At 40.4% G+C, this 26,957-nt stretch overlaps 1 protein-coding gene and 1 long non-coding RNA gene across 2 annotated transcripts in view; one reads left to right on the forward strand and one right to left on the reverse strand.

Annotated features, from left to right (window-relative positions):
* Positions 1–380: 380 nt before the first annotated feature.
* The window catches only part of LOC133252724 (guanine nucleotide-binding protein G(q) subunit alpha), a 313,335-nt gene continuing 286,758 nt past the window's right edge, over positions 381–26,957 (reverse strand). The window contains exons 6-7 of the mRNA XM_061425586.1: positions 11,832–11,985; positions 381–5,646 (exon numbers count right to left, since the gene is read on the reverse strand). Of these exons, the coding sequence (XP_061281570.1) occupies positions 5,456–5,646; positions 11,832–11,985 (345 nt within the window). The 3' untranslated portion in view covers positions 381–5,455. The remainder of the gene's footprint in view (positions 5,647–11,831; positions 11,986–26,957) is intronic.
* On the forward strand, positions 7,730–20,126 carry LOC133252726 (uncharacterized). Its single transcript, XR_009738062.1, has 3 exons — positions 7,730–10,509; positions 15,201–15,259; positions 16,423–20,126. It is a non-coding gene; the product is annotated as an uncharacterized LOC133252726 (long non-coding RNA).

Below are 26,957 nucleotides of genomic sequence, written 5' to 3' on the forward strand. Positions count from 1 at the left end.
GAAGAGACGGGCTCAGGGTGAAGACACATGGCTTGTTATAAGTCTTTATTGAGCAGCTATTTAACCTTGTTTTAACAAATTGCTTGCAACCTAAATTAGGGCAAGATTTAAAAAAAAAGAAATTTGATAAATACTATCAATATAAATGTTTCCACTAAAGAAGTTGGAAATTTCTGATTATATTCAGAAAGGAAATTCTTTTTTATTTGTTTAAAAACTATTGAACCTATCTACTTTGGGACATGGACGTGCATCATATAGTGCTTTAGAGAAGGAACGATTGATCCCAATACTCCTTATAATGCAAAAACATTCTAGGAGAGGCTTAGGCAACTTCAAGAGAAGGAAAACTCAAGAATGAAGAATACTGTAGTACAAACTTATGGCCAAAAATACTGTATTTTTAACCAGCAAGATCATTGGGGCATTATTATACAACATTAGGTGTTTTTTTTTTTTTGCAAAACTAGTTCCCATCCCCAAACAATAGACAATACATGCATTTGAATGACATTTTAAGAACAGTAAATATGATTCTTTTAAATACTGCAAGTTAAAAATGTTTTCTGACAAAACTCCCTAAATACATAAGTCTAGGAAGGGTTTCCAACATGATGACAGGTGAGGAATCCAGCAAGTTGCATTTAGAGAGTTCTTTGAGGAAAAGAAATCCACCAAAAACATGTGTTTCAGTCAAAGTAACCTGAACAAAGTTACATAGTAATTTTCCATCTTTCTTTTCTAAATTTAAAAATATTGTACTGAAGAATATCTTCCTCCCTGTTTTTTGTTTTCTGTCTACCAAAGCTTATATGGAAGTTAGAATTCCTTCATCCAAGTGAGATCCAATTTTACCCATAGATGTTTTCATAACGTGTACATGTTGTTTACTATTGGGTTGGAATCATACAGGGAAATGGAGGATCCATGGTAAGGGAGGTAAGAAGAAAATTAATACTTGAGCACCTACTATGTGCTAGGTGTGTATGCATACTTTGAACAGATGATTCTAGAGGCAAGAGGGTTACTGAAGAGCATTGGTAGTTGAGACAGCAAGAAATTGTTATCCTGTGAGAAAAACAAATGGCAACTTTATACTAAGTATCTACGAAGCAGCAGGTGCCTGGCTCCAAAAATCTCTAGCTAATCGTATACAACTAAGCCATTTCTTTTCCTAAATTGATGGAATCAAAATGAAATCCCAAAGACATAGTTACCAGGACAGATCTATTAATGCTACATATGCTGGAAATATGTAGAGATAGATAAACATACAATATTACTAGTTTCAATTTTTGTGTGTTTCTAACCAAAGAAAAGTCTTTGGAAGAAAATATGTATACCAAGCACACCTTATCTGTCAATTGAGATGTTGTCAATTACCAATTCAGTGGTTTTAAACCCTTATTTAATTTTAAGAAGAGCAGCAATATACGTTACAATATTTGGGTACACTTTATTTTTATATGGGTTAACATTCTGCTATATTTCATTTCATTCATTCTTTTTGAGAAACTGAAAACAAAGGGAAATTGAGGGTAACTTGAAGATTATTTCCAACCAGTATCTGAGTCTTGCAGTATCTCATTATGCAGCCCTTTCTTCCCATTATTTTTATATATTTTTTTGCAAATAATAGTCATTTTTGACCCATATCCAGCATAAATAGCTTTTCACCCATTACTAACTTAAGACAACTAAAATTTACAATCATGTGGCAGTATAAATTTTAAAATTACAGTTCGTACACCTTGACAATCAAGATAGTCTGAAGTACAAAAAGTAAATTGTCCTTTAGCTGAATTACCTTTTTAAATATCAGACCTGCTAGCTAATCTACAAAAAATTACAAGTTTCGGTGTTCTTCAAATACCTTTTGTAGATGTCATCTGCTAGTAAACAACATATGCAGGTTTCTAGAATATTTTCTCCCCCACTCAATTCATGACATTCAACAGAGCTCTTTATATGAAAATGTATCGAAAAACAAACAACTTTGAAGGGAGTTATTTACTTTTGAATGGGTGTGTTATTTCCCTTTGTTTCAGATATGAGGCACAAACTTCTGAATTTAAGCTCTGTAAGGCATAGTACAAACCTCCAATTTACAAACAAGGGATTCTCTGTGGGTTGGAACTGCCATGTCACGCAAAAAAGGGCAAAATCATCTGTAAACTGGTACACTGCAATGTGTTAAGTGAGTCATGAGACGGCTGCTTGCCTTGGTCTGCAGAAGAAAGGTTTCTGTGTTTTTGTTTTTGAATAAGACATGCCCAAGTCACCACACAACTTGCCACAGGCCTCCGTTACTGAGAGCATCAACAAGAGGGGTCCAGCGGCACACGCTTAGAACGCTTGCAATCACAATAATATAAAGCATGAGTAAACTTCGTTTTTATACAAAACTGAAAAGAATCCCTTCCCACCCCAGCCCGTTCAGTAAAACCCCAAAGAAACAAAAAAGAAAATCCTTTAGCTTCAATTGACTAGTGTGGATACAATTGGTTTCTATGCATCACTGTAACCAGGGTGATCAATTTTTTCCCTTCTCAAGAAAAGGGATCTTATCATGCACCCTAAGATGAACAGTGAAACCACAAACCTCAATTCTGCATAGCAATTCCATCCCAATTTCATGAAGACAAATATAACAATCTTTCCCTGTTTTGCTCAGCTTCTTGGAGCTCTGAGATCAGGTTTAATTGACTACATCTACTATAGCTCTATTAAATAGAATATCCTGATTCCCTAAAACTGTTAACACTTATGATCTTGTGATGAGGTTTTCTCTATACACACTGTAGGCCTTCAAATGTTGTTTATACTTTTTTTTTTCCTTTTTTTATCTTTTTTTTTTTTTTTTTTTTTTGCTGCACCAAATTTAAGATCGCCCTTTCAGGCAAGCAGTGGTCGCTAGCTATTAAAACATTTCCTTAGTGGATCACAATAGCTTCTAAAACTGCCTTTCTAATAAAGGCCATCAGAGAGGTAATACTAAACTGTGCGTTTGCCAAATAAGAATATGAATTGTATAAAAGCTCATATTCCAATCCTAGGTCAAATGGCAAAAGTTCTACAAAGTTGGTTTCCATGTTTGTATAAAAGCTCCAACTGCTTTTATGTATTTTGCTATGAAATTACCTTTGGGTCTTATAATCAGTATACCTCTGCTTAGGAATGTGCAAATGATTTTATATAGCACGATGCTAGTACCGCTCTGTACGATAGTAAGGTTTTTTTTTTTCTTTTTCTTTTCTAAATGGAAAAAAAAAAATCCCTAGTCAGAAATAAACTGACAAATTTACATTCTCCTCTCTTAAAAAAGTAAATAAAATAACATTATTCAAAATGTGAATTAGCTATGAGACATACAATTACATAGATACATATCAATACAGCACATTCAATCTGCCAAAAAATTAATGATTACAAAGCCAGTAAGGATGATGCAATATCAAGAGAGAGATGTATGTACAATGATTAGAGCATTCATAATTGCACTATACCTATAGGCAGTCTGTTTCTTACTTAAATTACAGGTGCTTTCTGAATAAGGAGAGAAAAACCAGGTAACCTGTGTACTTTGAGGCTGGCAGAGCAAAGAATGGGAACATTCCATTATTATTGAATAACTCTGGTACTCATCTCATAAGCCATTAATTTTCTCTCTCCTTTGTTGTTCCAAAACAGTGATTTACATAAAAGTTTATAGACTCCTGCCAAATAGTACTGTAGTAAAATTAGACCAGGATCATGGCCTAATTCTACCTTCCCAGCAGGTTTAAACCATCATGATTTGTTTTCTTAAATTATATTTCAATTCAAGCTGCTTGACAGAAGATCATCAATACATGTGCTGTTTTTTTTGCATTGGTTGAAAAATTGCACATATAGAATTCTAGATCTCTCTCCTACTACGTTCAGTTACATAGATATACATTCTATAGAACAGAGAGGTTACTTATGAGTTTCGGTCCACAAATCTTCCTTAAGTTCAACTCAATCAGTCACCAGTTTAAGATCCTAAAGATGGTAAACTAGCAGTAACTTCAGAGTCTGCAAATTAAAGGTGTCAGAGTAATACTATTGACCAGTGTTTTTGGCAGACCTACTTGACCTTAAAGAACAGAGAGAGAGTAAACTGGCTTCAAATGAAAAGATAAAAGCAGATTTCATGGGGTATCACACAAGACAGCTTTTCCACATTGCTGATTCAGACGCTCAACATGGAATGTGGACACTAAACAACGTGATTTAAGGGCAAATAAAAGGATGGACTGTAAGAATCAAATCTACAGTGACCAACAGTTTGGCAACTGGTGTTTCAGGTTCATTCTCAGCCAAACATTTTAGGCTTCACAGTCTTACTCTCTCACATTTTAAGATTCTGGCTTTCATCTTTTAAGCTCTCATTAATTTTTTTTTAAAAGCCAGCTTTGGCAACACATATCCATAGTTAAAAGTCATTTTAAAATTGTGGCCCAAACACTAAGGGGGGAAAAAAAAGAGGGAGAAGTTGTTTCAGGAAAAAAAAAAAATTAAGAGCAACCTATGAGAAGGATCTGGGCAGCAGCCATTGGGATAATGTAGTGTCTCTTGGCATATGTTTTTGGCATCTGCAATTTGAAGAAAAGAGGGTGGAGAAAAAAATGGCAAGAAACAGAGGAAGAACAATGGCACATGATATTTCAAAAGGAAGAACTCCTTCTGTGTGTCTTGGCCCTTGCTTTACTGACTTCTATATGGTTTGCAGAGCAACCAGTTATGGCTGAAGGTAAACTTCAAAAAAAGAAAACAAAAAACAAGACACTTAACCATTAAACGGGCATCCACTGTCCCAGCCCAAAGTGAGGCAAGACAATATATTTATATAAAAAGACCTCTATATGTGTATCCAGATCAATACATTTAAAACCACAGTATTAATACTTATAACCCTTCAGCAAAAACCACAAACTGTTAAATTAAGCTGATGTCAATGGCTTAAATTGAATGACATTGTCCTGATTCTATCATTTGAGAGAAAAACTTGACCAAGAATGGAACTATGATAAAGGCCATCGTAATGTGGGAAAAATCAAGAGGAAGGGATGGGCTGGGAAAAGGAAAATCAACTTCATTTTGCTTAATAGAAAAGAAAGAGAGAGAGAGAGGAAGAAACAGCTCTTGTTTTTGTGAGTGCATGACTGAGAATTTAAAATACATTGAGTCACAAGATTTTGCCTAAAAAAAAGAGAGGAAATGTGCTGGGACTGTACTTCAGCATCCTGTTTTTCCTCTGAATAGTTTAAATAAAATCATAATATTTACTACAAACTCTGTGGACACGCTCACACAGAGTCCAGGACGGCAATAAATTAGTATTATGCAAATTGTTTTCCACAGAAATACAGTCCCTCTTGTTTAGCTTCACTAGCCCACCAGGGAAGGGAAGGGCGGTGTCGAGGAGGCACGACTAGACCAGATTGTACTCCTTCAGGTTCAGCTGGAGGATGGTGTCCTTGACAGCGGCGAACACAAAGCGGATGTTCTCGGTGTCTGTGGCGCACGTGAAGTGCGAGTAGATGATTTTGTCACTGTCTGGGTTCAGGTCCACGAACATCTTCAGGATGAATTCTCGAGCTGCCTGGGCATCTCGCTGGGGTCCTGTTGGCCAAGAGAGAAGAGGGACATCTGTCAGCCAGCTGATCTGTTAATGCACTTGCTCCATGGTTACTAATGCTCATGAAGACCTCTTCACTGTAGATCTGATCTGTTATAAGCGTCCTCCCCGACACGATTGTGTGTCATGGCTCCTCTTTCTCACTTCAGCTGCCCATGCATCCACCTCCATCTATCCACAGAATGTGATCTTGTGAGAACAGGCAGGTAGTGTGAAGGCCAGGCTAAGTTTAGCTCTGATTCTTTGGGACATAAGGAGCTACTACAGAATCTTCAGGTAGGGATGTGATTAGCTTACTTCTGGTTGGACTGAGTTAACTGTGCTGGTTTCAGCTGCATAACAAGTGTGCATATCATATAACTGCCTCAAGCTCTCTCGTCAATTTGCCCCTGTGTGCTCCCCACCCAACCTGCTCCCACTTTTTTATCGATCATTTTACATTCTCCAGACTGAAATCTCTTTAAGAATAGAAAACCTGTTTCTTAACCTCTGGTCTGTCTACAACTGTCCTCTGCAGGCTCATTTCTGGTGTTTCTGAAAAAACCACATTTACGTAGAATTTAATTCACTACATGTGATGATTAAAAAAAGCTGGTTTATGTTTTCTTACATTTATCCAGGGTCTCTTAAGTGCCAAGCACTGTCTTAGATGTTTTTAAAAAGGATCATGATACATTTATCAGGATATATTACGAAGTTATTTGATAATTCTGTAACAGAGTCTTAGACATGACACCAAAATCACAGGCAACAAAAAAGAAAACAGATGAATTGGACTTAATCAAAATTAAGAACTTTCGCACATCTAAGGACATTATTAAGAAAGTAAAAAGACAACATACACACTTGACTGTACAGCAGTAACTAACACATTATAATTCAACTATACTTCAATAAAAATAAATTTAAAAAAGAATGACTAAAAAAGACAACCTACAGAATGGGACAAAACATTTGCAAATCATACATCTGATAATGGATAAATATTCAGAATATACCAAGAACTCCTACAACTCAACAATAAAAAGACAACCTGATAAAAGATGGGCAAGGGATTTAAATAAACATTTCTCCCAAGAAGATATACAAATGGCCAATAAGCACATGAAAAGATGTTCATTATAAGCACATGAAAAGATAAACATTATTAACTATGAGAGAATGCAAATCAAAACCACAGTATGATACCACTTCACATCTACCTGAATGGCTATAATCAAATCAAGTGGAAGATAACAAGTGTTAGCAAGCATGTGGAGGAATCTGAACCCTTGTGCATTGTTGCTAGGAATATAAAATGGAAAACAGTGTGATGGGTCCTCAAAAAGCTAAACACAGAATTACCATATGAACCAGCAACTCCATTCCTAGGTATCTACCCCAAAGAAGGAAACAACCCAAGGATCCATCAACAGAGGAATGGAAAAGCAAAGGGTAGTATATACAGACAACGGAATATTATTCAGCCATAAAAAGTAAGTTCTGACAGATGCCACAACATACATGAATCTTGAAAATATGTCAGGTAAAATAAATCAGACATAAAACAACATATACTGCAGGATTCCACTTAGGTGAAGTATTGAGAAAAGGCACATTTATAGAGATAGAAAGTAGATTAGTTTAACAGGGGTTAGGAAGAAGGGAAAATGGGGAGATATTAATTAATGATTATAGAATTTTGGGGGGCAATGACACAGTTTTGGAAATAGAGATGGCTGCTCTGCACTGTGTGGAGAAGGCAATGGCACCCCACTCCAGTACTCCTGCCTGGAAAATCCCATGGACGGAGGAGCCTGGTAGACTCCAGTCCATGGGGTCGCTAAGAGTCGGACATGACTGAGCGACTTCACTTCCACTTTGCACTTTCATGCATTGGAGAAGGAAATGGCAACCCACTCCAGTGTTCTTGCCTGGAGAATCCCAGGGACGGGGGAGCCTGGTGGGCTGCTGTCTATGGGGTCGCACAGAGTTGGACACGACTGAAGCGACTAAGGAACAGCAGCAGCAGCAGCTCTGCACTGTGAATGTAATTATAGTATCACTGAACTGCATGCTTAAAAATGGTTAAAAAGACAAAATTTCACGTTACATATATTTTACAATAATTCATGAAACTAATGACACATACAAAAAAGAATTGAATGGTATGCTTTAAATGGATGAATTATATATTGTATGTGAATCATATCTCAGCAGAACTGTTTTAAAAACATAATAGACCCTGATAAATATGTTAATTTAAAACTTGTTGTAAATTTAAAGCAATACCAAAACATTACCACCTATCAAGGACTGAGCACTTTCTTTCTTTTTTCTTTATATAATTTATTTCATTTTCTGTCTGTTGTTCTAGAATAAGCACCTTTCTTATATGCATCTTTTGGCACTATGCATCTGAATTTCTCCCATTTTCCATTTAGCTTTATACCATGAAAGAGGGGTAAGCACTATAAGCTCTGTTCCTCCTCTCCCAGAAAACCCGCTTGGGATCCACAGCTTAGATTTTTTTTTTTTTTAATCAGTATTGTTATTTACTGGTTGGGATAAAGAAATCTTTGACAATTCTACTGAGGGCCTACAGATTCTAACAAAATACATGGTAAGCTTCAGAAAGTCAACTTGAAAACTTTTCAAACCAATCTTATAAGCAAATAAGCTTATATCCAACACTGCCAGACATTGGGAGGAAGAGTCATGAAAGCATATTATTCTCACTTGTACAGGTTACAAAAGGAATGTTTGAATTCCTGACTTAGCCCAGATTTGAAATTGTCAATGATTAAGAAGACTGGCACCATACTGAATTAAAGAGTGCCCCAATTAAAAATATGTGAGAGAGAGAGAGATATATATATATATATATAAATTTAGTGTCCTAGCTTATTTAATGTACTATTTTTAACTTAATTCCATTGTTGTTATTGTTCAGTTCCTCAGTCGTGTCCAACTCTTTGCAACCCCGTGGACTGCGGCACACCAGGCTTCCCTATCTTTCACCATCTCCCGGAGATGGACCAGTAGATTCTTAGAACTGATGCAGACTTCCATTTTCATAAAAGAACGTTATCTTTCTGGCTTGTGAATGAAATTTTACTTGCTCTTTTTGGGAAACGCAAGTCTATTCTTTTGACTCTTTTGTTCTTTTTTTAACTCTAAAGTATATTAGAACATAACTCAAGTTCACTGAAGAGCACGTGGAGTCTGTTATGCTTTTAAGCATAATTTGTTATCTGAATAAACATAAACTACAAAGAAATCATTACGGCCATCATAGCAGGAACAAAAATCCCATAGTCTCTATGAACAGTTTTGTAATTCAAGTCCATGTGGAAATGGTAATTTTCCTTTCTGAAGAGAAATCAAGAAATGACATTCATTATGATTAAGACCTTGTAAGTACAGAAATGTGGAAGTGTGAAATTTATAATACTATAAACATGTGTATTATAAACATGTCACTGCAGAGTGGGCCTAGAATTTTTTCTCTCAGCTCATCTTACAAGGGCCTGAAGTCTCCTGGAATGACAGCTGCATCTGCTTTAGGAATAACTATCAGCGTCTTTTATTCTTTTTCCACAGACAAGTTTCCTATATGCGTGACGTGTGTTACCAGGGAAGATGGACAGTGAAAAAAAAACAAACTTCAGATTTAACAACATTCACAGTGGGCTCATGTTGGAAGGAAGATGCTCTTACTTATAGTGATGGGGAATCGGGAACTCACTGGACAAAGGAGAAATGTAAAAAGAAGAGGAAGAAGCCGCACAGAGAAGGAAGAACAGTACTCTAACACTTACTTCGGGTCTTTATCGCAGGAAAACCAACCCTGGTGTGCTGTTCTATGTGTGCTGTGTGGGTGCCTTGAGCCTCGGTGGGTCTGCTCTGTCATCCCATAAGTATGCACATAATGAAAACATGCTGCCTACAGGCTTGTGCTATGTCAGGGGGTGGTGGTCATTTCTCATTCGTGGATTTTCACCAAATTCTGAGAAAGACTAAAACAAGTCTCCCCTTCTAGCCATACGAGGCAAGCATGTGTGTTGGGTGTAAGCCGGACGCTTCGTGCCCACCTTATTTGGGCTGGTCTCGTGTTTAAGGAGTCAGCCTGCTGCTGCGGGAGAGAACCAGTGCTAGGTTGCCTCCTTCCGTGCTTTGCTCAGGAGCACGGAGGACTACAGGCTCGGGCATCTGTGACTTGGTGGCAGGCTAGTGGCCAAGTCAAAGGAGGAAAAGAGAACAGGATAGGCAAGCATTTGTTTTTAAAGGGACCTCAAAGCACAAAGGAAAAGCTACTTGGACAGAGGATGGGAACACACTGCAGACAAAACCAGCATGATAACATCCCTACAAGTTAGAATTCTATGTGCATTTGAGAAGGAACTTCAGTTCATTAACATGTAACGTTTCCCTTCCAAGAGCAGCATCACACCAAACACACGTGTAATGAAAGATGAGTGAAACTCCATCCTCAATGTGTTGGCATCTTTAAGGAAAGCTATGAGGCCAAACTGAGTATTAGTTTTGAAGTAATTACCTTTCTTTCTTTTTTTTTTTAAATTTTATTTTATTTTTAAACTTTACAATAAGTAATTGCCTTTCTTAAGGAGTTCCTAGAAGTACAAAAACGCTGCTGAGTTGACATACACACCAGATAGCTTATGCTGATAAAGTATTTTTTAAAAACAGCCCATTCTCTTGTTGCACCTCTAGAATAGGTACTTTTGGGTTTGTGTTCTTCTCTCTGCCAGGCACCGAGCTACGTGACTTGCATACGTGATTCCATTCAATTCTTTTTTACCCAGGAGGAAACTGAGTACTTAAACGTGACTGAGGCCCCACCGCCGGTAAGTGGCCGAGCTGGTGCAGTGCTGTGCGACATTCAAAGTTTGTCCTCTTACATGCTATTCACTTAGATCTGGGTTTAGCAAGCTTTCTCTGTTTAAGGACCACAGAGTAAATATTTTGAGCTTCTGGGCCACTTGAGCTCTATCACAACCACTTAGTTCTGCTGCTGTAGCATAAAAGCAGCCAGACAGCATATAAATGAGTGGGTGTGGCTGTTTCAGTAGAATTTTACTTAGTTGTTTAGTCATTCAGTCATGTCTGACTCTTTTGCGACCCCACCAGGCTCCTCTGTCCATGGGCTTTCCCAGGCAAGAATCCTGGAGTGGGTTGCCATTTCCTTCTCCAGGGGATCTTCCTGACCCAGGGATCAGAACCGAGTCTCCTGCTTGGCAGGTGGACTCTTTACCACTGAGCCACCTAGGAAGCCCACAGTTAGCCACTCCTAATCTATACTCGAGCCTGTGTGGGGAGCTGAGTGTGGACTCTGCAGATAAGTTCTTACAGGGCAGTGGCTGTGACTCTTTCACCTGTTTCAGAGTGGCTGGTACGGATGCATTTTGTTACCAATCTGTCAGCAAGTAATATTTTGCAGAAGGGGTTGGGTGTTGTGCTCAGTCATCCAGGATTTCAGTCTAGTTGAGGAGGCAAGATTTGTTATAAGAAGGAAGTAAATAATGCAAAGTACATAGACAGGAGTCCCAAAGTGGGTGCTACAGGCAGAGCTTAAAAGATGGGTGCCTTCTCTCAGGATAATGGGGCTTCATGGGGTCATGAAGCCCTCCAAAGAAAATACCTGTGTCAGGCATCATGCTGAAATCTCACACTTATGTTATCTATTACAGTCAACAAAACAAAAGTTTGGTTCTAAAGCCCAGAGCAATTCAGTTACTTGATCAAGGTTTACAAATAGGAAGTATCAGAACTGGTATTTGAAGCTGACAGATCGACTTCAGACCATGGGCTCTTGACCACAAAATTCTGTTTTCTCTCCAGAGAGAAGGACAGGCAGACTGTTACCAAATGAAAGGGAACTCAAGAGGGAACTATAATGGTTGATACATAGTCAAAACTAGGGGATGGTTCCATCCTCTGATATAAAATAAAGCTTCTTATGTATTTTGAAGTAAGTGTAAATTTCATCACTGTTGGTAAGTGAAACATTTCAGGTCATTAAAAGACAGGACAAACAATGATTCATACTCCATCAACACGTGGGCTTCTGAGGCACTGATGGAGTACAGGAGTGTGTCAGCTCTGGCCCTGGTCTCAGGAGGTGGGATATTTCCCTGGCTAACACGCTGGCTGAAGAGTGAAGACTTACCATCGTATTCCGGGAAATAGTCAACTAGGTGGGAATACATAATTTTCTCCTCTAGAAGATCTTTCTTGTTTAAGAACAGAATAACTGAGGAGTTCTGGAACCAGGGATACGTGATAATTGTTCTAAACAGTGCTTTGCTTTCCTCCATTCGGTTCTGAAAAAAAAATCAGCAGAAAAACAAGACGTGAATTACATGATCACTCAGCCTGGGAACTGTTTGCTTTGTAAGTCCAACCCATCTTTGGTATGCATTCAATTTCTGTGGCCTTGGGCTGAGCTTCCATGGCATCAGGATTTACATGCAAAAGGCTCAGCAGCTCTTTTCATTAGGCAAACTCTCAGGCTGACGGGCAGAAGAGAATAATAATAATAAATATCCACTGATAGAACTTTTAAGGTAGAAAAAGAATCATCAAAGCCTAGAGAATCAAGTTGTACCTGGCACACTGTCACAAATGCCCACCAAGAATTATTCATTCATGGCCAAATACTTAAGGTCTGTATCAAAAACTAAGTACCAGGCTTCATTTTGCATTTCTTAACCTATATGTACTAGGGACTTCACAATTAGTCTATTACATAACAGTCAAAACAAAGTTACTTTATTCTTTGCCCAAAGTGCATCAATATTTTTTAGAAGTATTATTTTTTACTATACATATATATATATATATACACACACATACACACACACACATTCCCTGATTAGAAAAACACATGGAAAAATATTTTTAGATCACACATTTCCTATTTATCAGAACACACTGTCTCCCTAAGTTTCACTATAATTTTCATACACAACTGTGGACCTATACATAGTAATTAGTTGGAGATACAAATGTAATATTGCTCACCACCTTCAGTGTTTTCAACTGAAGCTATCTATCAAGTCAGTCTAGGTAACAGAAAACCTCTATGAATTCTTAAGGAATTAGTCAGCCTGCTCTTACAAATGAAGATGTTTCAAGGGTACTTCTGACTCGGGTGATCACTCACCAGCCAAAAGCTAGACAGCCTCCTCGCTTAGCCCACATCTATTCACCAGCTCTTCCTTCTACAGACACACTTGCTTCGAAATCATTCCTGCCCTTGGTCACAGACCAAGGCGGCAGATTTGGAGAATCCTCCTTGGGCCTGCATTTTCTCAGACAACAGAGAACACTCTCCATCCCCCTGTCTTGGATCTATGTGTTATGACCAAGTCTGGGGCAATAGAAAAGCCTGCTGAGGATTGAGCCCATGTCTACTGCTAACAGGTGGCTTAATGGCTTAAGCCAGAGGATCCTATTCAAAAAGTGGGTTCAATCCCTGGGTCAGGAAGATCCCTTGGAGAAGGAAATGGCAACCCACTCCAGTATTCTTCCCTGAAGAATCCCATGGACAGAGGAGCCTGGCAGGCTACAGTCCATAGGGTCACAAAGAGTCAGACATGACTTGGCAACTAAACAAATAATCCTATTCTCCTTGTACCTGGGGTGATTCAGGGCTGGGCTCTGAATCCAGGTTCCTGTCACTTGGACTACTGCTTCCCTTGTTTTTTGGTTACCAGTGTAGCCAAGCTGCTCAACCAGTCCAGTTAAACTCCAGGATTTTTGCCAAGAGCTTTGGAACAGAGAACCAGCTTTCATGAAAAAAGTGGAAGAAGCATCGTGTAGCCTTGAGCTTCCAGCAACCATTTTGAAACAGGAAGAAAAAGAAACTAGGTTTTAACTTCTTGGTCAAACCATGCCAAAACCTGGTGATGCTTTGCATTTTTTAGTAACATCAACCAATTAAGTACTCTTTAGTTTTTAAGCTAGTTTGAACTGTATTTTTTCTGGATCTTATTATATATAAAATACTTCTCAGAGAAAAACAATATATTATTTATATGCAGAATCTCCCCCAAAATGATGCAAATGAACTTATTTACAAAACAGAAACAGGCTCACAGACTTTGAAAAAGAATGCTATTTATCACTGAACTACTTTGCTGTACACCTGAAACTGTTAATACAATATTGGTAACTCTAGTTCAATATAAAATTAAAAAAAAATCTAATGCTTTTGATTGATATAGCTGGATCCACTTCATTCTCAAATTTCTAAAAGGAAGTGAATGAAAGATGTTTGAAGGATGATCTTGAAGACTAACGGTTCAAGCTGTTAACACATTCTGCTCAGCTTTTACCTTCCCGATGTAGAATGTGTCCTAAGTTTCACAGTTCAGCATTATAGAGGCCAACTACACTCTTCTGCATTACCCTATGACCGCTGTTCCAGAAAAAGTTCTGGGAAGTTAAGCTCACCAAGCAATTTCCTATATCCTGAATATGTCTTGCTCTTTTCTTCTGTAAAGTGTTCCAATTCAAATCAAGCTGAAAAGGCCTACTGTTCAAAAGGAGACCTTTACCAAACCTGATAAAGTCCATCACCACCAATCGAAATTGAGCAGAATGCTGTGGGCTCCTGGTCATGCAAGCCTTCCTCTGTCTCCCATTTCTTGTTTGTAGGAAACAGGCTTCAGCCTTCCCTGAGTTTCAAAGGGCAAACAGCTGCTAATCAGGGAAGTGAGGGATGCAGCCTCAGAACAGGGTCCCGGTTCTGCCTCAAGGAATACACATAACAACACCTTTGAGCTTGTCTGCAGAACTAAAACCCCCAACAAATGAAAGATATTAATTACTAGAAGAAACACGCTTCATTCCAGAGAACAGGTCACAGATGGGATTACCCCCAGAATCATAGAAGCTTATCAGGAGACCACCTTAGGCCAGATGAAAGGAATGCAGGTCCTGCACACACCCTAGTCCTCACCAGCAATCCCACCCTGAACACTGCTATAAAACTGCTCACCAAGTCCCCGTGGGTTGGGACACACCGTTCTGAGGGCACAAGTCCCCTGTGGCCTCCTTTGCCTGGAAAAGCAATAAAGCTGTTCTTTTCTGTTTCATTCAAAACTGTCTCTGAGATTCGATTCAATTCGACTCTGGTGCACAGAGGCCAAGTTTGTGGCATCACAATCTCTTTACCTTTACACTCTGTGCCTACCATTAGATAATTAAATATGGAGGGATGGGTTACTTCAAGGGACAGTGTTTATTTCGGAGCCCATATTTAATATAAATAATATGAACAGCCTTTAAAAACAGTATTTTTACAATCTATATGCCTTTTACCGATTGTCATCACCAGTAACAAAAGTTTAAGCCTGGAAACAATATTCACTGAGAAATGATCTCTTGTAGCCTGAGATTTTACAGGTTGAAAATTTCATGACTGAAGGAAAGCAAAGGCCCTAATAAAACTGAAAGAATTAAAGGATCTAAAGATGGTTAATTAGATAGTGACATCCCTGATGGAAGAATTAACTTTTTTTCTTATTTACAGTTGTAGCAATTCCAGAAAATCATACTGTGGCCTTCAGAGAAGTCATGTCTAAAGAGCGGGTATGTACACCTTGGCCTCAACCAGATAGCCTCCATCCGAAAGGCTTATCACTGTGATTAGCACTCTCCAGAAGGGGTATGATGGGGTGCCCAGGGGAGGGCCCTACTGGGACCTTTTTTAGATTGAAGTCTAATGGTAAGTGGCTAGACCCGGGGTAGAGACTAGAAAGGGGAGAGGAGTGGTCCTGACTTTGAGTTCACGAACAAGGAGGCACCTGAGGCCTCTATGATTAAGTTCAAGTCAGAACTGGATCCCCCAAGCTCCAGATGGAGGTCTACTGTAAGGGGGGCCTCATACTAGGACACAGTAGAGACAGTGGACTATGCCCAGCCCTGGGTCCTAGAGATGTCTTGTGGCGGTGCCTATCCCTCTGTGCCCGGGGCTGCTGCAGCCGGGGCCACGGTGGAGGTGAGCCTGCTGACTGGCCTGGTCCCACTGAAGCTTTGCCAGTGTCTGCAGTCTGGGGTTGCTCTAGGCTGTTTTCCAACTTGGCAAATGCTGTGTGGCCTCGGCAGGAGCTTCTCCCTCAGGGGAAAGCTAAAGAGCAGCAAAGTGGGTGGCTGATCAGCAGCATTAGCACCCACATACCTCCAACCAGACCTACCAAATTCAGTCTCAGGGACTTGCCTGGTGATTCAGTGGTTAAGACTCCATGCCTCCAATGCAGTGGGCATGGCTTCAATCCCTGATCAGGGAACTATGACCTTGAATGCTGTGCAGCACTGCCAAAACAACAACCACCACCAAAAAACCCCCTCAATCTTAGGGGGTAAGCCTTAGGAATCTACATTTTTAGCGGGCCCTCCAGGGGATTCTGATGTAGGGTTAACTTTGGGAAGCACTGTGATGGAGGTGGGCTTCTCCAAATTAGCATGTGTTATGAATCACCTGGGGACACAGGCTGTGACTCAGCTTGGGGTGGGACCCAGGAGCCTGCATTTCTAATAAGCCTGGAGGTGAGGCTGATGCTGCTGACATACAGCATGCACTTGGAGGTGGAAGGTGCAGAGAGCTTGCTGAGCTAGGGACCACGGCGAGAAACACGACGCTCTGTCCTGTTTTCATGATAAGAAGTGCTAGTCACACATCCAGCCCAGTGCCCGAGTCGTGCAATGAAAATCTAACCGTGCTGGCTTCCTGCTTTTTGTCTCTCCCAATTAAGATTCATTATGAGAAACGCTGGGCTGGAGGAAGCATAAGCTGGAATCAAGACTGCTGGGAGAAATATCAATAACCTCAGATATGCAGATGACACCACCCTTATGGCAGAAAGTGAAGAGGAACTCAAAAGCCTCTTGATGAAAGTGAAAGAGGAGAGTGAAAAAGTTGGCTTAAAGTTCAACATTCAGAAAACTAAGATCATGGCATCCGGTCCCATCACTTCATGGCAGGTAGATGGGGAAACAGTGGAAACAGTGGCTGACTTTATTTTTCTGGGCTCCAAAATCACTGCAGATGGTGACTGCAGCCATGAAATTAAAAGACACTTACTCCTTGGAAGGAAAGTTATGACCAACCTAGATAGCATATTCAAAAGCAGAGACATTACTTTGCCAACAAACGTCCATCTAGTCAGGGCTATCGTTTTTCCAGTGGTCATGTATGGATGTGAGAGTTGGACTATAACGAAAGCTGAGCGCCAAAGAATTGATGCTTTTGAACTGTGGTTTTGGAGAAGACTCTTGAGAGTCCCTTGGACTGCAAGGAGATCCAACCAGTCCATCCTAAAGCATATCAGTCCTGGGTGTTCATTGGAAGGACTGATGTTGAAGCTGAAACTCCAATACTTTGGCCACCTGATGTGAAGAGCTGACTCATCTGAAAAGACCCTGATGCTGGAAAAGATTGAGGGCAGGAGGAGAAGGCGACGACAGAGGATGTGATGGTTGGATGGCATCAATGACTCAATGGACATGGGTTTGGGTGGACTCCGGGAGTTGGTGATAGACAGGGAGGCCTGGTGTGCTGCGGTTCATGGGGTTGCAAAGAGTCAGACACGACTGAGTGACTGAACTGAATTATGATTCTTACTTTATGCCGTGTAAGTTGTTTTTCACTCCACAGTGAGAATTTCTAATACTTTTAACCCCCAGGGGAATGTTAACAAATCGATAAACTCCTGCTAAAAGCCCCCAGACTAAATCCTAAATGAGACTAACATCAGGTTTTTATGACATCTTGCAAGGTGATGGACTGTGCAGAGAGGGAGGCACAATCCACTCTGCTCAGTAAAAACTCAAGTCTGTGGGGGAATGGTGTGTCCCAGGAGACTGGTGTCACTTGCTTTTTAGTAATTCTCTAGGGCCTGGAGTTGCAAGTAAGAGAACAAAATAACAACATATGAGACACTGAATTTATCAGTCATACACGTGAGGATCTGTTCACCTCTGAAGACAAGTTTAAAAGCAGTCTCAGGCTGCTGCTGCTGCTGCTGCTAAGTCGCTTCAGTCGTGTCTGACTCTGTGTGACCCCACAGACGGCAGCCCACCAGGCTCCTCCATCCCTGGGATTCTCCAGGCAAGAACACTGGAGTGGGTTGTGACTGCCTTCTCCAATGCATGAAAGTGAAAAGTGAAAGTGAAGTTGCTCAGTCGTGTCCATCTGTGCGACCCCATGGACTGCAGCCTACCAGTCTCCTCCGCCCATGGGATTTTCCAAGCAAGAGTACTAGAGTGGATTGCCACTGCCTTCTCCTGCAGTCTCAGGGAAGTGGTGCAATCATATGCTCCTCCTCTTGGGGTTAAAACCAGTCAATTGAAAGAGGATGTCAATTAAGGTTTTCACTCTCTTCCAAACACTAAAGCTCTTTATTAACCGGGTGGGGCTGCTTATACTTCAGGCCCAAGGAGGTTTCTGACTTGTTGTTGACCCCATATACCACTTCTCCTGAACAGAAAGCAATGAAGGGTGGCCTGGTGAGAGAGCTGGAACAGAGGGAGCAGAGATCAATGGGCCTACCTAGTCCCCACCCACAAGTCTGAGCAAGCTCTGGGAGTTGGTGAAGCTGGGGGAAGGGAAGCCTGGCATGCTGCAGTCCATGGAGTTGCAAACAGTCAGACACAACTAAGCGACTGAACTGACTGAGTCCCCACCCTTAGAGACACGGAAAAAGCAAAGGGTCACAGAGACCGAGGACAGTCTGCCTGAGAGTGAGCACAGTGGGTTGAGTGGTCTCCACGCAGTCACCCTGCCTCAAGTAAACGTGGCCACAGAAATGTCAGTCTTGCCCAGACCATTTGCTGTGAACTCTGTCACTCTGACGTACATATGGTGAAATCCTTACCTCCAATGTAAGTTTTCAAAAACTAGGCCGTCAGGAGGTAACTGGGATTAACGTTTTTAAAAGAGACCTCACACCTTCACACATAGCAATGTGAGGACACAGCAAGAGGATGGCCATCTATGAACCAGGAGGCAGGCGCTCACCAGATGCTGAAACTGCCCAAGGCTTGATCCTCCCAGCCCCAGGGCTGTGAGAAACAAATATCTGTCATTTATAAGCCACCTGGTCTATGGTGTTTTGTTACCTAAGCTGAAACAGACTTAAGACAACACTGATCAGGTGAGTTGCTCCTCCCAAGCCTGTAATCAGTGAAGAGGTGGAGTGCTAATCTCTATCTTGATCTCTGGCCTGGGCTGAAGGAGAGGCTCCCTGCTCCCCACCGTGTAAATCACAAGCAGAATGGTGACACCAAGATCATCAGAAAAGGACTGGTTCAGGCTATTGTTGAGGGGGTCTCACACCTCTAATCCTTAACATCCCATATTGATTCTCACACAAATCCAACAGCAAAAACACACAAATTCTGATTAAAACATAGGCAGAGGATCTGAAGGGACATTTTTCCAAAGAAGACATACAGATGGCCAATAGTAACTACGTGAAAAGATGCTCAACAACACTAATCGTCAGGGAAATGCAAATCTAAATACTGTGAGGTATCACCTCACGCCTGTCAGAATGGTTAGCATCAAAAAGCCAAAAAAAACAGTAGGGGCGAGGATTGGAGGAAAGGGAACCCTTGTGGACAGTTGGTAGAGCTATTAAAGTGGTGCAGCTGCTATGGAAAACAGTAAGGAAGTTCCTCAAAAAATGAAAAACCGAACTATTATATGATCTAGCAATTCCACTTTTGGGTATGTATCTGAAGGAAATAAAAACACTAACTTGAAAAGATATCTACACACCCATGTTCACTGCAACATTATTTACACTAGCTAAGACATGGAAGCAAACTGCATCATCAACGGATGAATGGATCAAGAAAACTGACATATGTATAATATACATACATGTATATGTATAATTATTTATGTATAATGTGTATATATGCATATATAGCACATTTAATATACACACATGTCAGTTCTTTACAATGTGTATATGTATAATATATATAACACATGCACACATACATATACATGTAATGGAATGTTATTCAGCCATAAAAAAGAAAACCATGCCAATTACAACAAAATAGATGAACCTTGAGGGTATTATGCTAAGTGGAATAAATCAGACAGAGAAAGACATACCATATAATCTCATTTATGTTGATTCTTAAAAACAGGGGCTTCCCTGGTGGCTCAGGGACAAAGAATTCACCTGCCAATTTAGGAGACATGCATTGTCTAGGAAGATTCCACATACTGCTGAGCAACTAAGCCTGTGCATCACAACTACTGAGCCTGTGCTCTGCAACAAGAGAAGCCACAACGATGAGAAGCCTGAGCGCTGCAACTAGAGAGCAGCCCCTGCTTGCCACAACTAGAGAAAGTCTGCGTGCAGCAACAGAGACCCAGCACAGCCCAAACTAACTAACTTAAACAAACAAAAAAATAAAAACAAGTAGAGATACGGAGAACAGATTGGTTACCAGAGGTAGGGAGGCAGAAGATGGGTGAAACAGGTAAAGGTGGTTAAAAGGTACAAACTTCCAATTATAAAATTAGTAAGTCCTGGGGATGTAACATACAGCATGATGACTACAGTTAACAAGACCGTATTATATATTTGTAAGCTGCTAAGACAGTAGATCTTAAAAGTCCTCATCACAAGAAAAGAAGTTAAAACTGTGAGGTGATGGATGTTATCTAGACTTATTGTGGTGATCATTTTGCAATATATACAAACACTGGGTCACTATGCTGTACACCTGGAACTAATGTTATCTGCCACCTGCATCTGCATGCGTGCTCAGTGGTGTCCAGCTCTTTGTGACCCCATGGACTATAGTCCATTAGGCTCCTCTACGCAAGGAATTTTCCAGGCAAGAATATTGATATGGGTTGCTGTTTTCTCCTCCAGGGGATCTTCCCAACCCAGGAGGGATCAAGTTCTTTACCACTGAGCCACCAGGGAAGCACAGGTCTATGGATGAGCGCCTAAGAGTGGTTAAAAAGAGGCTGGGGTCACATACGCAGGAAAGGTTTGAGTGGGGAAGGCTTAAAAGCAATGTAGTTCTGAGTTGACTCGAGAGATGGAGAGATTACAAGGAAAAAAGAAGAGCAAAAGCAAAAGGGAATTGAAATCCAGGACCAACTGGAGGGACCTGTGATGATTCTGTGTAAAACATTTTGTGGCATTCTGATCTCTGCAACTTAGGTATCAAGTAAGGAAATTTTCCATGTTGAGACTGTGAAACAATTCCTCTTCATTTACATTTTACAGTGGGGGCTGGGAGGCATAAACACACTGGGCCCCATGAAGAACGTATGCACTCCTGCCCCCGCCAGTCATGAAAGAAGCTGCTGGCTCCCACTGCCTGCCTGTCTCCAGGGCTGGCAGGGAGCAGAGGCCAACAGGAAGCTCTATCAGACATCTCCAGTGTGGCTTGCAGAGAGACACAATTACCTGCCTGGAGGTAAGCAGCCTCTGCCTTCCTTCCTTTTGGCTCTCGTACAAATCTCCCTCCTATCAAGAAAAAGGCCAGATCCTGTGGACGTGGCCCAAGATCCCTACAGGAAGTTGGCTTTCTTCAGGCTATGACTTTGCCCAAAACTCTGCACAAAAAATTATCAACAGGCCTCAAGGGACACTAGTTCATGTCTCTAGCCCTTGTAGTCCTGCTGCCAGTGACAGCATGCGTTGGCACTCTGCCAAGGTGGTATTTCCCTCCAGCAAGAACCAGCATTAAACCAGAGATCTGAACATCAGTTTTCCTAACTTTTGCAAGTCATTACTTTGCCAGTAAATACAAGTTCTCACACTTTGCAAAGAATACAATTTAAATGAGACCCTCATTCATTTCTATGATCCAAGTCACCCACCTGCCAGCCTCTCCCTGTCGCTATTTCCCCCTCATATCAGAGCCTTATTTATTTATATTCTCCGTAAGGTCTAGAACATAGCCTTTAACTAGACACAAGAAATAAGCGTGAAGACTGCTCAATCACCACTGAGGGCCTTACAGTCATCTAGGAGTTGTTCTCAGCTGCTCTCTGAGGTAGGATGCACTCCAGACACAATGGGATGCAGCTTTTCAGGGCTCAGAGATGCAGACGGTCTGAGTGATCCACAAATGCACTAACTGATGCCAGAACTTGGGTCAAGGGCCTGTGATTCTTTGCTTATAACTTGTGTTCACAATTCAGGGATTCTGCATATCCTGAGCTTTCTTCTAAAAAAGGCCAAGTGACACACTTGATTTAAATGAGTGAGGTCCAGATACATGGACAGAGTGGTTACGTGGGCATTTTGGTAAAGTAACAGGCTATTTAGCCAAAGGGAAAGATACACATTTTATCACGCCTTAAATATTCTTCAGTTACAAGTTAAGACATCTGCTGGTCATACAATCACGCTCAATTTTAATGCCTAGCTGTTTGTAAGGCTGCGTCTATATACTGTGCATGATGAAAAATGTGCTGCCAAGGTACGTTCCACAAGGTACCAGTTTTATTAGCATCATTTCTGCTTCTGAAAGTGATCAGGAAAGGAGATTATTAGGATACAGGATACAGGATTATTAGGATATGCATTTTAAATACCACTCTTCACTCTTACTGCCATGACAAGCTTCACTATTTCTTCTGTCACAATTTATCAAAGAATACCTCATAAATTACTTTATTAAAGGTTATTTTTAAAGAGCAAAGACTAGTTGACTTTTAATGTAATGATTCATAATAATATCAAATTTGAATCAATCATTATCATTTGTAGTTTATCAAACACTGAATACTTTGAAAAACTCACATCCTTAACAAGGACTTAGGAACACACTCTCAGGTATTGATTTCATTTACATATGTCACTTGGGTAAATAAATGTACCAACTCAAAAGACAGGAACTCCAAAGCCTTTATGAAAAAAAAATTTGCAAGCCTGGTCTGCATCTCTTTCTTTCCTTGATTATTTAGGAAAAAGCTTGATGTACTTTGTATCTCCAGTAGGATCTCATTGATATGTGTCGGAGCTGACATCGGCGCACATTCAAAACACCTGTGCTGAGCTCCTGTTGCTGGGGGGAGGTGGGAGTGGGAAGGGCCAGGACTGTGAGCTCCCTTGGTTTGAAACATGACTCTTGTGACCTTGGGCAAGTGACTGCACCTCAGTTTCCTCGTATCTCCCAGGTTTGGGAGGACAGAATGGAATGCTGCATGCAAAGCGCTCAGCTGTGAGCCCAGCACATAGCAGTTTTCTATAGTGTACTATCAGACATGGCAAAATTGCTATGTAAGAACCTCCTGGTAAGGTGATCGCTGACCTCAAATCTTTAGCCAAACTATAAATCCAGTAAAATCTATTTCCTGAAATTGCACAAAGTTAATCTATCCATGGTTTCAAGTCCAGATACATCTGATTTATAAAAAACTGGAAAAATCATCCAGGTTTCTGCCAAATGCTTAGTCAGTTTCTTCCTAAGATTCTCCACATGTTAAGGGGGAGTATCTTCAAAATCTCTATAAATGGTTAATACTTATATAATTGGTCTATCCAAAACGATTGTTCTCTTGCTCTCTGTACATCCCCTGCTTGACCAGTCCCTGCTTGAAGGACACGGTACTCACATGACTGACCTTCCCTCTTAATCACAGAACCTAAACATACTTGCCCCTAGGCCTCAGCTAGTGATTGTTCTAATCTGTGGATCAGAACATCTCCACTGTGATAGTTTATCAAAGGGCCTCCAGAGAAGGGCACACCCATCTGCTTTCCCTGGTAACTGATGAGCCAACCTAATGTCAATTCCCCTTGTAATGGTTAGCCTCCCTCCACCCTTGGGTAGAGAAGACTGCTGCTTTGTCCCGCCTGCTGTCTGCCGCCACAGTGGGGTTTCGCTACAGGGCCCCTGAACTTCAGATGTGTAAGATCCCCCATCTATGAAACCATTAAGATGTCTCTGTTGCTGACTCAGGGCTGTTGCCTAATTCTTGGAACTGGCAAATACTGGACTTGTAGGTGTGCAGCCCGACAACTCTCAACCCCAGAGTAAACCAAGAAAACAACTGATTAATATGTAAGTGGAGCATTTGTAATGAGAAATAATTAAGGACAGCTCCCTAGCCATCCCACTTCTGCTATCCAAATTGACAACAGGAAGAGAAATAATAAAGATACTAAACTTGGCCGGACAGATATCATTTCCTCTGTAATTTTCTTAGTCTTTGCAAATATTTGCAAGTGATTATTGGAGAGCAAATTTGGCAAACTCTTTAGGCTTGAAGACAGGTCCTGAAGGTTTTAATAGTATAATTTCTACCCGTGCATGAACTGATGTCTTCTACCTGCACGGGATGTTTAGAGAAGCAAAGAAACAAAGCACATTTGCCTGTGACCTCCAGGTCTAAGGTTTCTAGCAGAGATGAGGTCACAGAGCAGGCAGGCCCTTGTGCAATGAACTCGTGCAGACCAGAGCGTGTTGTAGGAGAGCAGGGAGGACAGAAAAGGGAAGACAGAGAGATTGGAGGGACAGGGCAAGGAGAAGCAGTCACCGTCAGACCAAGGAGACCCCAGAGCCTCAACACAGGTGAGAAGAAATATGACAAATGATGTAGAAGCCCACAGTCCCATAGCTTACAGAAGACAGGACTACTTCCTTTCATATTTTCTAATATTCTACTTCAGGGCTTCTCTGGTGGCTCAGTGGTAAAGCAACAACAAGTGACCAAATAGCAACCTCCTTTCAAAGACTATTTTATAGCACATTGATCTGGCTATTGTTTAATTTCAATAGCTACAATATACCCTGCGCTCCAAGTCCTACTAACTGTATGCTTAATGCCAGTAAGCCAAAGTCTATCCTTAACTTATATATGCAAATTCCTTCTTTTTTTCCCATAGTGTTAGTTGCTCAGTCGTGCCTGACTTTTTGCAACTGCATGGATTGTAGCCCGCCAGGCTCCTCTGTCCATGGAATTCTCCAGGCAAGAATACTGGAGTGAGTTGCCATGCCCTCCAGGGGATCTTCCCAACCAGGGATTGAACCAGGTCTCCTGCATTGCAGGAAGATTCTTTACCATCTGAGCCACCAGAGAAGCCTATAAGGCTCCTCAATTACTGAGCTAGGATTCAGACAGTTCATGCCTTGAGTAGTCACACCATTGACTTTTCAATTCACTGACCTTCCCCCATCTTTCCTGTAATCCACCCATACCTCAAACTGAAAAAGGATTCTGCAGACTGTACTAGAGCTGTAAGCAAGGAGCAAAGTGTGTTTGAGTGCCAGCTTCCTTTGTTTCACTTGTCCACTTTCTGGTTCTATAGTTAATGAATAGGGACCTGGCCAAATTGCTGGAGAAGTTGGATAAAGAGAAATAGAAACAGGCTGTCGGGATGTAGAGGTAAGAGATTAAAATGAAAACAGGCATGGACAATACAACTGAGCTTGTAAACACTGAACAGCCTGAAAAGGTCCAAGGAAGATTTGACTGATCTACACAAAGCAATCACGTACATATTAGTACATCAGATTGAATCTGAACAAATTCCTAGTGTGTTAGTAAAGTCTGGGAAAAACAGCAGTAAAATGAAATAATCTAAGCAATTAAGTAAAATATCTCCTTTGCTGACTTAAAATTTTTTCAGGGATGGGTCAAATTTGGCCCAGAAACATGTGGTTGCCTAATTCTTTGCCCAACGCAATAGGTGTTACGTAGGAGTTTGGTTTGTCTTGTGTCCACAGAGATAAGCTCAAAGAACTCGTACGGACTGCATTTTTGAGCCCTGTTCAATGCGGGTACTACCTGACCTGACTCATCCCTGATCACACATCAAAGGTCTTGCCATTAATTCTTGGTTCCTAAGCCTTTTCTCTCTTCTTCCACTGCAGAAGGATCCGACAATAGGTAAAAATGGAAAATTAAGACAGGAAATAAGTCTGGAATTGGAGCAGATAAAGTGAACACATAACAAAAAGTTACAGAGAAAGGAGATGTAACGTATTCTTAAAAAGAATACATATTCTAAAACTAAGCCCCTTGTAAAGTAAGTTTGGAGTATTTTATTCCTAAGGCTTTTTTTTAAACATCTTTAAACAATAAAAATTGTTTAAAAATCTTTAGTTTATTTTCAGGAACAATATTTGATGAAATATTTCAGACTGTGACATGTATTTTTGGCTATTTGAATATTATTTATTTTGTATAAGGTCTAATATTAATAATAATACCTAATATTTGTTTTAGTGTGCATATATACTAGACATTGTTCAAAGGATTTTAGTATGTGAAGGGAGTTGGCAGTCTTTTCTGTAAAGGACTAGACAGTACATATTTTAGGCTTTGCAGGACACACTGTCTCTATTGTAACAACTTAACTGCCCATGGATCAGTACAGCATCTTTAGACAATATACAAATGTATGAGTGAGGCTAGGTTCCAATAAAACTGAGTTTTATAATCATTTTCATGTGTCACAAAATATTATTATTATTTTGACTCTTTTCCCAACCATTTACAAATGTAAAAACCAATTTTAGCTTGCAAGGTGTACATGAACAGATGGGGGGCTGGATTTGGCCTGAGGGCCAGTCTGCTGACCCTTGGTGTAGAACAGTATTTAATTCACACACCAAGCCTAAGCAGAAGGCATTGCTGTGACTCCTGTTTCCTAGGTGGGAGACTGATACAAAGCAAGTTAAAGTGACACACCTAGTATGTAGTTACAAAACTATCTGAATCATTAGCAAATTTATATCTATATGTTTTATATTCAATTTATGTTCAGAAAATTTATAATGTATGACAAAGCACATATATCTTTGCTGTAATATCCTTCATCTTATATTTTCCCCCCTATTTACCTTTTTTTCTATAATTTTTAGTCAGATACTGAGGTTCTAAATTTATTTTCCTTTTCTTCTCCCCAGGAAAAAGTTTCCATTTTCTTTCTTTCTACAGCATGGAGGAGGATAAAACATGAGAAAGACATTCAGTGTTTTAATTCATTTGCTTGATTTTCAGGGTCAGGGCAATAGATCTATTTACTCAGATGTTGCACACATGTAAAAATGCCTTTCCAGTTGTTTTAACACCATACATCTGGCATTTTAAACCAATAAAGTTATTGTGGAATAGTCCTCATTTGAAGATGGGAGATATATTTTTCATATTAAGTAGCTTCTTAAAAAAGTTAATTCTACAAACATTCTTAGTTAATAAAAAAACATTATTAAGAATCTATGTGTGGATTGGCTCTGTCTCTGCTTTTACTCTTTTCTTCCAGAGGACTGAAGACAACATGGAGGAAGGGCA

This window comes from Bos javanicus, chromosome 8, assembly GCF_032452875.1.
Source record: "Bos javanicus breed banteng chromosome 8, ARS-OSU_banteng_1.0, whole genome shotgun sequence".
NCBI lineage: Eukaryota > Metazoa > Chordata > Mammalia > Artiodactyla > Bovidae > Bos > Bos javanicus.